This window comes from Dromiciops gliroides, chromosome 4, assembly GCF_019393635.1.
Source record: "Dromiciops gliroides isolate mDroGli1 chromosome 4, mDroGli1.pri, whole genome shotgun sequence".
Taxonomy (NCBI): Eukaryota; Metazoa; Chordata; class Mammalia; order Microbiotheria; family Microbiotheriidae; genus Dromiciops; species Dromiciops gliroides.
In genome coordinates, this window is record NC_057864.1 from 76,283,335 (window position 1) to 76,295,479 (window position 12,145).

Consider the following 12,145-nt stretch of genomic DNA (forward strand, 5'->3'; position numbering starts at 1 on the left):
CGGGGGACCGAGGCATCCCCCTCAGCTCCTTTTGGTCTCCCACCACCCCATTTAGAGAAAGCCGGTCACAGGAACCTAGGATTGCCGGGACGCGAAGTCTCCTCTCCACCCTCTGCCCAGCCCTACCCGCCCCCTATCTGGCCGCGGATCCCTCTTCCCAACTTTCCCTTCCCTCCCAGCATGCCCCGCGAGAGCCGACCCTCCCATCCCCCCAATCCCCCCCGCCCCGCACGTCCCTCCGCCTCTCCCGGTTCCCCCCTCCCCTCTTCCCTCTCCACCCTACCCCGGCCGACCCCTCACAGGCCCTCCTCCTCCTCTTCTCACGCTCGCATCCCCGCCACCCCCTGCCCCGATCGCGCGCGCGCACTTCGGGGTGCGAGCGGCTCCCGATCCCGCCCCCCCTCCCTCGACGCGGTGGCCACGGCCCGGCCGTCCATGGCGCGCGGAGGGCTTAGGAGGAGTCCGCTGGCCGCCGCCCGCCCTTGCTGAAGGGCTGTCGGGCGACTTTTCAGTCCTTTCCCGTCTGCCGAGCATCAATCTCGGAGCTCCGCGGGGGCGCGCGCGCGGGTACGCGCAAGGACGTCCGGGGCCGGCCGCGGCGGGCGGGGGTGTGGGTTAGGGTGTGGGACGGCCGTCCCTGCCCGGGGGGCGGGGGGGAAAGGGGAGGGGGAGGGAAGGAGGAGGAGGAGGAGGGGGGCGGCGGCGGCGGCGGCGGCGGCGGCCCGAGGAGGGGGTGGCTAGAGCTAGCAGCGGAGCTCGGGCAGAGGCAGGCGCGCCGGACGCAGCTCTCCCAGCGCCAGCCTCCGCCGCCGCCTCGCCCGCCTAGCCTCGCCCCACCTCGGACTGCCTCCCGGACCGAGCCGCGCGGAGCACGATGCGCGAGCGCCCGCCGAGGCCCCTGGCCGCGCTGGTCGCGCTGCTGGCCACCGCGCTGCTGGCGGGCCGGGCTGCGGCGGCCATGGACGAGTGCACCGACGAGGGCGGGCGGCCGCAGCGCTGCATGCCCGAGTTCGTCAACGCCGCCTTCAACGTGACCGTGGTGGCCACCAACACGTGCGGCGCCCCGCCCGAGGAGTACTGCGTGCAGACCGGGGTGACCGGGGTCACCAAGTCGTGTCACCTGTGCGACGCCGGGCAGCCCCACCTGGCGCACGGGGCCGCCTACCTGACCGACTACAACAACCAGGCCGACACCACCTGGTGGCAGAGCCAGACCATGCTGGCCGGGGTGCAGTACCCCAGCACCATCAACCTCACCCTGCACCTGGGTAAGCCCCGAATGCGGCCCCCCACCCCGCATCCGCCGGGGGCCCCCCACTCGCGCGGCCGGCCACTTCCCGAGGTCTTCCTCTCGGACCCCCTCCGCCCCTTTACAACCCCGTGGGGCATCCCTGGATCTTCCATCACCGCCGGGAGGGACGCCTTCACCTCCCGGACTCCTTAGCCCAGAAATCCCTCTCTTTCTCTACGGGAGGGAGGGTCTTGCTTCCTCTTTCTCCGCAGAAACAGCAAAGGGTCTTCGCTAAGGGATTTGATGGGGGGGGGAGGGGGGAGGAGCAAGTACCTTTTTCCTGCCCCATCCTCCCTAGTCTATGCTTCCTCGAAACACATATTCACTTTAAAAGTTATTGTCCCTTCATGCCTTTGAGCCTTAATTAAGGACCACAAAACTGCTTCAGTGCTAATCCTCCTAAGGGGAAGACAAAAGGTCTCTACCCACTATAATCATTGAAACAGTTTTCCGATGTCTTTTCCCATGCTTAAGAATCTGAGCGAATGTAGAAACATTTAAACAAGTCTTTTGGAAATCGGGAAAGAGATGGATGGAAATCATTCTTTTCACTGTAAGGGGGAGGAGGTTGGGAAAGTTTGATCTGCTGATTGAACCATAAATGGTTTTAATCTTTTTAATATCTCTTTGAAGTTGTACGAGATGAAAGCAAAACCGGCATTAGTAACAGTAGCTAAAAGTGTACGAGTTAGTTACTAGTATCTAGATTCATAGAATTAGAAGCCTATTAGGATCGGGGACCTGGTTGCATCATATCTACCACTTAATGAAATTCCAGAGAACACACACACCCCTGACCTACTCTTTTGCTGTTATTCCTAGGCAGGCTAAATCTATAAAACTGATATTCATAGATGTGGTATTTTGAAATGGAAGTTTGGTAGGGGAATGCCACTTTTGCCCCTGATTGTTCTCTTCCCGTCTTTCATCAATGTACTTACATTGGTACGCTTAGCTTTCCTGAGCACCAAGATTCTTAGAGAAAGTATCTGAAATACAGGAAGTGCTGCCTTTTTTTTTTTTTTAATAAATACAACTAAGAAGTTGCTATTAACAGGCCAGTTTTGTGAGGTGAATGGGATTCAGCACGTTTGAAATAAATCGTTTCGGTCTTGAGTTTTCAAGAAATAAAAATTTCTTCTGATAAAATTAATATTCACAGTAAAGAGAAAAATCTGAGGCAGCTATAATTTCAGAGATAGAGGAAGAATTTTAAAACATGTATCAGCAATTCTCACAGCTATGTGTAGGTAACTTAGAACAGGTGCTTTTTGAGTAGTCTAGGGAAGGATTCTTCCAATTGTAGTTTATAATTTTACTATTGATTAGTTTTCCTCCCAATGGCAAGTTTCTGTAATTTTAAAAAAAATTGTCATTTTCTTGTTAAATTTTAGCTTAAGGAAATTTTAGGATTGTTTTCAGTAACTAAAGTAAGTCTCAGCTTGTCTATGTCAAAATTGGGAAATATATTGTACTCTTGTGGAAAGATAAAATTTATGAAATACTCAATTGGGGTGTCTCTTCAAATCCCAGTATTTTGCTGAAATCAAAATAGGCCTATGTACATTTGTAGATTTTGGTTTTATATGTTAGGATCTTTATAGACTAAGGTTCTTCATTCAGACAGGAACTTTACTTATTCTGTGTTGACTGCTTCATTACCTATTGATTACATAGGGTGAATAAAGAAGATATTGTTCACCTGTTAAATTACTGCTTGGAGTTTGATCTTAATTTGGTTAACCTTTCAGATTGTTAATATAACATGCCTATTTATCTTTTAATATGATTATTGGCACACCTGTGACCAAGACAGATTTTGTTCATTCTTTGAGGGTGTCACAAAAGTCAGCATAGTCTTAAATTTGTTAAACGTAGTCTTTGTACATGTGAATTTAAGACACTAATTGCTTAATTATTCTTATTTGTGAATTTTCATCCATTAAATATTTTGTCTCCATGTTCAGAATATTGTTATAGTGATTGATTTGTGAAAGCATTTAGTCTTAAACCTCTTTGAGTAATTTCTGGAAAAAATATTAGCCATTGCATTCTTGAAAATTTATAGCTTTAAAATTTTTTTAAATTTAGAATCTAAGAAATAATCAACAGAGGCACTGGACAAGGGGTCAAAAAACCTGCCATTAGGATTAGACTATATATTCTGGCTTCTGGACCATACTCTTCCTTCAATATTCCTTGCTTTTCCTAAGGAAAATTGTTATAATTTAGTGTTTAAATATTTGAAGTGTGTGGGGTTTTTGATGGGGAGGAATATGTGGGGGTGAAAGTAGAAAAATTGTTGTATTTTAGTTATTAAGCATCTACTAAGTGAGTGAAGCACAGTGATTGAAGACACATAGTAGGCACTTAATGTTTATTGACTGAGAAAGTGACCAAAAGATTTTTATCTTATGTGAATGTATTATTAGATACTGTTTTAAAATTGGTTGAATAGAATTTTCATTGAAAATAGGGATTCTGATTTTAGTCTTTTTTGAGACACCTTTGGAAATTAAAAAAGTAAAATGAGAAATTGCAAATCAAGTGCACACTAGATTTTATTAAATTTCTGTAGAGAGTTTTCTTCAGATGCCAGCTTGCATGCTGATTTTAAGAGCATCTGATATGCCTTATGAGTTCAAGGTACATGACTACTTGTGCAATTATTAAATCTTCTATGCCTTCAGACAAATGTTCTCTGTTTTGGAGACCATAGAGATATGCTAGATCCTGAAGACTATTTTTCTAGTGTTGCAGCTGAGACTATTATTAAACATTGAATGGACAAGGCTAAAGGGAGCAAAATCAGATTCATGGTGGTCACTTATTACAAAGTCATTTTTTTCTTAGAATGATATAGCTTTTTCCAAAGGAAAGCAAGTCCAAATTATGTTATTCTCAGGTTTATCACCACCCATTTGTACAAAAGCCAAGAAATCAACAGTTGATTCTATGGGAGAGTATTTCAGCTGCCATATACAGTAATCCATAGTGCCCTGTATTGTCGAATATAATTAGCTACTTACTACTGCTGTGGAAGCCTGCACTACACTTTCTTAACTGCTGGATGTTAGAACTTTCAGCCAGGCCCTGTTTTTTCAAAGAAGATTTTTTTTTTTATATTTAACTCCTACCTGCAAGAAAAATATGACCTCTCTGTTTTTAGGTGATAATTTTACCCATATCTGAAAGGCAGTTGATAGATTATATAGCTGGAGGGTTTTTTTCAATTATAAAATAACCCCATTTGTTAATTTAATAATCCTGGATGGGATAAGGGGTCATGATCTTTGAGGCAGTTTTAAAAATAATGAAAAATCAGGCTCTTTTAAAGATGAAAGTTTTGAGAGGTGTTAGTATAGTGAAGAACTGACATCTGAAGATTAGGAGGAAGCATTAAAGTTAACAAACTGGATTGAAATGCTTTAAAAATAAATATTAAACATGGTGATGGAATGAGGCATTTTTAGCTACAATCTGAATCTCTCTTGAGTTTAAATTGGAAGATTAACATATAGTAATAGTTTATTCTATGTTTGGTTCAAGAAATGTTTAATTGTTGAAGAAATATGAATTTTTGCAAGAAAACCTTTGGAGGGTTGATTCAGTCTAGGTTTCAGAGTGACTCGTTGTACACTTCTGTGACTTCACTGTGGTATTTGTAGAGCCCTGAGGGAAACTCTATTTTAGTTAGTCTCACAAAGGCTTGATTTACATTTTGCAGGTTTCAACAGGAGTAGTTAAAGAGATCAGCTTCTTCAATGGCATCCAGTTCAGTGTAGTTATATAAAGTTGTTTTAAGACTCTTTCTCTTCTTTGATTCATCAGTTTTCATTAAATCTCTTCATTTTTCTCAGTTTGGGAGGCACAGGGTGGGGTATAGAGCCAAGCATTTGATTTCTGGTGGGTTTGCATAGCACCCCTCCACCCCCAAATAGCTTCATTATTCAACATTCAAAGTTCATTAAATATTTGAGGTCTCTTTACATGTGACTTTAGTGTGTTTGCAGTACACTAAATTGTTTGTCATGGGCTTCTGTCCTTGGGGAGTTTACAGATTTAATAATCAGAACCTGTGTCTCCGTTTTCCAAACAATACTCAGTAAAAAGATTATCTTTTTTTTTTTTTGCATCATAGTGGAATTTTAGTCCTAGGTTAATTAAAAAACTGTAAAGTAGAACTTTGGGCATTTAGGTTGCAGTTCTTAAGTTTGTATGTAATTCTTATCTATCATATTATTGAATTAAATGTTTTGTTATTAGCATCACCTTTCACTTAGATTTTTCTGAGATTGAGCCAGCTGTAATGGCTAGTCTTAAATATAGATTGTAGTTATTTTTATTAGTCATAACTGGTAAAGCTTCTCTTACGGAAAAAATCATACACATTGACATAGAATTTTTATATCCTTCTTTTGCACATCACTTATTTCTTAATATAAGGTTTGAGACTAATTTTCCTTTAAAAAGTACATTAGAGAACCTTTTTTTTGTAGTTCATTTATATGCTTGATTCTTGAAATAGACACTTAACAGGGTGGTGTTGCTTTAACTATACACTGTAAATGGCACTGCTTTGATTTTGGTTATGGGTAGGATCTGAGGGAAGCCTGGGGTGTTGCTTTTTCTTTAAATTTCATCATAGATAAGAAGTCCTAAGGTTCAGCAAAAAGTACTTCAGATTTCATAGTGCTTAAACAAGTGAGTAATTTACACATGATTCATTAGACAAATCTTTGCTTTGCTCACTGTATTGAACTCTGTCTAATGGGCACTCTGGAACTGCCTAATTTTAGTTTTAGGGGGAAATTACCAAAGCTAAGAGATCTATTTTTACTTAATTTTTTTTTCCGAGAGAAGATTAAAGGAAAAGATGATTTATTCTCTTTGTTTTTACCTATGAGCTTGGACCTGTGATCCTCCTCCTGTTAAAGAATTGGGCTTGGTGACCTCTAAGGTCCCTTTTCACTCTAATTCTATGATCCTATCTTGAAGTAACTCTTTCCAAATGCAAAATTCAGTGATTTTTATGTGATTTGTTACTTTGCCTCTCTTGTTTGCACTAACGTCCAAAAGCTGCTTCTTTGGTCATAGCTTGTTGGATCATAGATTTGGAGTTGGAAGAGACCTGAGAGATTTACTTTAACCAAAGAGCACTGGCTCTGGAGTCAGAGGTCTCGAGTTCAGATCCACCTTCTGATTGATGGTTAGTACTACCTGTGAGCCCAAGTTTCCTCATCTGTAAAGTGAGGTTGTGAATCAGGTGGCCTTTGAGGCTCCTTCCTAATCTAGATTCATTAGCCCATGAGCCCTTCCTTATCTCATTTTGCAGTTGAGGAAACTGAGGCCAAGAGAGATAAAGTGATATGCATATTATACAAGTAGTGAGTGTGTGTTCTAACTTGAGACAAATTCAGTGCTCTTTCTACTGCCTCCCATTCTTTCTTCTCTGTTATACTTGTAGGTGATAAAATTATATGTTTGCTTATTTTGGGCTAAATTTGACAGCTGCTAAATAAGTAGAGGTGACCAGAGAAATCATTTATAGGAAGGTCTCTGAATTCTTTTAGTGTTGTAGCAGACTGTACTGTGACACTAACTGCATCTGCTTTTCTTTCAGTAGGATCTGCCATGGAGCCAGCTTAAAATAACCAGGGACACAGTCATTCTGGTGTCCCAAGTTACATATTCATGAAACAAAACAGGCTATCTTTTTTTTTGAGAGGAGCTCCAATATCTCTGTGGGTAGAGAAGAGGTGATGGCAAAGAAGGGAAATAAACTGACAACTTTTTTCTCTCTCTCAAAGCTTTAAGGAGTGCTAGGCTTCCTTGTCTCTAAGTTTATATATTTTTCCCCAGCCTCTTTTTTTTCTCCTTTTCTTCCCTCTAACTGGACAACCTCTGTAGTAGTGGTTTCACACTCAAATAGAAATGGGGACCAACAAAGTGTACAGAAAATCCTGGTCATATGTTGACTTAGAAAACCACATATTAACATTATCTATGTTTTATTGTATTTTTATTTATTTTGTGAAATCTTTATCAATTACATTTTAATCTTGTTTGGGTTGCACTAAAGAATATTGTGGGCATTGTGCTTGACACCTTTTCTCTTGTAGTATGAGGAGAGTTTGAATCTTAGTAAAACACATTCTTCATCATTTGAAAGGAGATACAAGTATAAATATATAATCTGCTTGATTCAGAATTATCTTCAATTTGGCATCACTCAGGAGATTGGGTGCTCATTAGTCATTTGCTGATGGTGTTGGTGACAAGGCACAGTTCAACTGACCCTTTTTGTCATCAACTTGATTTCCCACAGAAGGGTCTTTGGAGATGTTCTATTTTCTGTATTAATCTTCCCAGGGATGAAGTTTAACTGATTTTCTCCTTAAATGGTTCTGGTCTCGCAGAAAACTATTTGGTAAATGTTCTTTGTATTAGCAATACTTTTCTTTGTTGAGTGTGGATAAATTGATCTCTACTTGGTATCAGTTCCAGGCACTTAAACAACTTTTTGATTTGGGAACTGGGGAGAAGGAAACCTTGAAAAATAAAAAGAGGAAGCTCTGGTGAGGGCTGGAGAGGTGGAAGAAAGGAATGTAGGAACAAACAAGTCAGCTATTTACTCATAGTTTACTCCTTGAAAATGTTGTCTAGGCTCTCTGCCTCTACTAATACTCCTCTCATTTCTCCATCCTTTGCAATCTGGCTTTTGACCTCATCACTATACTAAAACTACTTTCTCCAAATTCACCAATGACCTCTTAATGGCCAAATCTGGTGCTTTCTTCTTAGTCCTAATTCTTCTTGACCTTTCTCCTGTATTTGGCATCTTGGTTACCCTCTCCTCTGTATACAGTTTCTCTTGGTTTTCATAACACTGTTCTCTCCCACCTCACCTTCCACCTGTCTTACTGCTGTTTCTTAGTATGTCTACTTTTCTGGCTCATCATCATATCATGCTGGGTAACTGTGGGTGTTCCCCAAGGTCCTGTACTTGGCCTCTTCTCTTGGGAGCAGATACTCTGAGTATCATCATCAGCAGTCTCCATATTAATTTCTAGTCTCCTAAGAGCTTTGGTGTCACCAGTTGCTTATTCATCATTTTAAACTGTATATTCAGTAGACAGCTTAAACTCTATGTGTCTAAAACTGAACCTCATTATCTCCCCCCTCCATCCTCAAACATTCTTCCAGTGTTTCAGGTTCCTAATCTTGGCATTATCCTTGACTCTACCCTCCCTCACCCCACATATTCGATCAGTTGTCAAGTCTTGCCATTTCTTTCTTCAGAATATCTCATGACTCTTCTCCACTCATACAACTACCACCTCTGTTCAGATCCTCATTAACTCTTACTCAGGTTACTGCAACAGCCTCCTAATTGGTCTCCCTGCCTCAAGTCTCTCCCCACTTCAGTCCATCCTATGCACTGTTGCCAAAGTAATTTTCCTTAAGTGCAGATTTGACCATGTGACTCCCCTGCTCAACCAATTCTAGAAGCTTTCTATTGCCTCTACAATAAAATAAAATCTTTTTTGTTGATTGTCTTTTACAACCTTGCCGCAATCTACCTTTCCAGCTTCATTGGACAATACTCCATCTCCTGAACTCACATTCTGGTCTAACTGACCTTCGTTCTGTTCATCACACATGACACTCCTCTGCACATTTTTTTCATCTCTTGTCTCTGTGCCTTTGCTCTGGCCATCCCCCATGCTTGGAATGTACTCCCTCCTTACCTCCACCTCATAGGAGTCTCTTTAAGATGAAGCTCAGGCACCCTATTTTGCATGAAGCTTTTCCTGATATCCTCCCTCTCCAGCTGCTTGTGCCCTTCCTCCCAAAATGTTTTGTATTTAACTAATTTGTATGTAAATATATTTATTGACTTTATGCTTGGTTATATATATATATATATATACATATATATATTATATGTACTAGTCTACCTATTATAAGCTAAGCTCATGAGTTGTACTTGCTTAGTGTTTGGCATATAGTAGCTGCTTAATAAATACTTGTTGATTGTAATCGAAAAGACAAGTTAACTGAGTTTAAGTGATTAGTACATTTAGAGTTTGCTTTTAGAAATCTCTTACCCTTTTTAAAAATTTTTCTTTGTTTTTAATGTGGTATTGGATCAGAAAAGGGAAACCTGGCATTCACAGTTAGCTATCATTCAAAGAGATCTGGAAGATCATCTAGTTCAGCCTCTTTTTACTGATGAGGAAAGAGACTTAAAGAATTTAAGTGATTTGCCCAAAGTCTTGTGGCAAGTTAATGACAGAGAAGTCTAGTAGCAGTCTAGTGTTCTTTCCATTACACCATACTCTCTTTAGCTCCCTACCTACTAACTGATTTATTGGGAACGTACCTGGAGAAAACTTGTGGAAAAGTATGCAAGTAAGCACCAACATCTTGGTGAGAGGTAGAGTATGTAGTGGTTTGCCTGAGCTTGCTATGTAGAAAGTGTGCTGAGAGCACAGCTGCTTTGTGTCTTTTTGCCTTACTTTATTTAAGCAGGTAATGGCTTTGGTTGATAACTGTGGTTTGAAGTGGTGACATAACAGGTTTTTCTGTGGTTTTGGTGCACATTCAAGGAATTCTTTAAGACTTTTTCTGTTTGGTATGTGTTCTGGTCAAAATTGTGGCTTTTATACAACTTGTCATTTAACTCTGTGGCGAAAGCCAAAATGGTTTTTCTTAAACTGCCTATGATGCTTTTCAGATTCTTATTTTGTTTGTCAGTCAATCAACAAAACATTTATTAGCAGGTGCTATGCAGTGGGATATAAAGATAAAAATGAAATAGCAGTTGCCCTCAAGATGATTACAGTCTTTTTGGTGGGAGGGATGGGGACATAACATGTCAGAAATATGTGCAAAAATGTATTTTTTTTGGAAAAGACACTTGCAACTAGGGCATTAGAACAGACAATGTAGAAAACAAACCTTTTAAAGAAAATATTGGGATTCTTTTATTCTGAATTTAACCAATGCTAAATAAGTCAAGCATTTCCATATGTCTCCCACATTTTCCCCAACTTTCCCTCTCACCTCCATTGAAAGGAAGATAAAACCCTTGTATTCAATATGTATAGTCAGGTAAAGAAATCCATTTATTGATCACATCTGAAAATGTAGGTATCATTCTGAAACTTGAATTCATTACTTCTCTGTCAAGAGGTGGGTAACTGGTTTCTTCACTGGTCTTTTGGAATGGTGGTTGGTCATTGGATTGGTTTAAGTCTTTCAAAGTTGTTTTTATTTACAGTGTTATTGTATAAATTATTCTCCAGGTTCTGCTTAATTCACTTTGTATCAGTTCATACAAGTAAGTATTCCCAAGTTTTGAAGTAGTTCCTTTTGTTATATTTTGTAGCACAACAATATCATGTTACATTCATATAACATAATTTGTTTAGGCTTTACCCAGTTGATGCTATCCCATTAATTTCTAGTTCTTTGCCACTACAAAAATGGCAGCTTTAAATATTTTTGTATATTTAAGTGAAATCAGAGGTTCTAAGTGTGCAGAAGTGAGGAGGAAATGCACTTTACAGTCATTCCACAGCATTCTCCTTTCCCCCTAGTTTAGTAAACCTGTCTAAAAAAAGGTTTTGAGACTAATAACTGCTTTCCTTTATAGATGTTAAATAATTTTTAAAAATGATCTGTTCTAGAATTTTCCTGAGCATTGAATTCATAGTCACTCACTGGCCTTGAGTTTGCAGACTTGGCTCTCTTAGTGTAGCTAAGTTCTTACATTCACGCTCTGTGAATCTTCTGCACATTTCTTTTTTAAAAATCTGAATTGGTTGTTGATTCCCCTGTTTGTTTACACTGGTCTCTTTAATTAATTAATTAATTTTTTTAGTGAGGCAATTAGGGTTAAGTGACTTGCCCAGGGTCACACAGCTAGTAAGTATTAAGTGTCTGAGGCAGGATTTGAACTCAGGTCCTCCTGAATCCAGAGCTGGTGCTCTATCCACTGTGCCACCTAGCTGCCCCTTTGGGCAAGTTTCTTAAGCTGGAAAATAGGGATAATAATAACAGACCTGGCAATTGACTGCATGTGTGGGTTGAGTGAGGAGTTGATGATGAACACTGGTGTTCTCACCAGAATTAGGGAGGTTTGGAAGAGGGTTGGGTTTGAGAAGAGAGATGATGAGTTCTGGTTTTGAATATGTTGAATTTGAGGTGCTTCAAATGTCCTTTGTAAAGTCCTTTGTATTTTGAAATGTCCAATAGTGATGTGTGACTGGTATTCAGGAAAGAGACTCTGCTGACTGTGTAGATCTGGGAGTTATTTGCATAGGGAATAGGGGAATCAATGAATTTCCTAAATGAGAGCATCTAGAACAAAGAGATAAGGGCCCAGCCCAGATTATTGGGGGTACACCCAAATTTGGGGTTGTAAAGAAACTGAGTAGGAGGAGAAACAAAAGAGGGCAGTGTCACAAGAATCTAGAAATGAGAGAATTTTGTAATTGTTGTCAATTGAGTTGTCAGTAGCATTAAATGCTTCATAGAGGTCAAGATAGCAGTTTTGACAATTAAGAGATTGTTGGTAATTTTTGAAAGAGCGGTTTGATTTGATAAAAGGTTGGAAATCAGATTTCAAAGCATGGAAAAGTGAGGTGAGGGGAAATGAAGAGAATTATAGACTGTTTTATTCTGGGACTTTGGCTGTGGAAAGGAAGAGGAATACAGGATAATAACTTGAGGAGATGGTACTGTCTATTGAGTTTTGCTAAGTAATAGCTTTTCTTATACATTTTAGAGGCAGCTACTCCTTCATTGTTGTTAATTTTTACTCCAATTTTTTTTTTCAAATTCAGC

General features: G+C 40.4%; 1 protein-coding gene across 1 annotated transcript in view; it reads left to right on the forward strand.

Annotated features, from left to right (window-relative positions):
• Nucleotides 1–720: 720 nt before the first annotated feature.
• The window catches only part of LAMC1 (laminin subunit gamma 1), a 132,441-nt gene continuing 121,016 nt past the window's right edge, over nt 721–12,145 (forward strand). Inside the window, exon 1 of the mRNA XM_044002551.1 lies at nt 721–1,268. Within this exon, the coding sequence (XP_043858486.1) occupies nt 875–1,268 (394 nt within the window). The 5' untranslated portion in view covers nt 721–874. The remainder of the gene's footprint in view (nt 1,269–12,145) is intronic.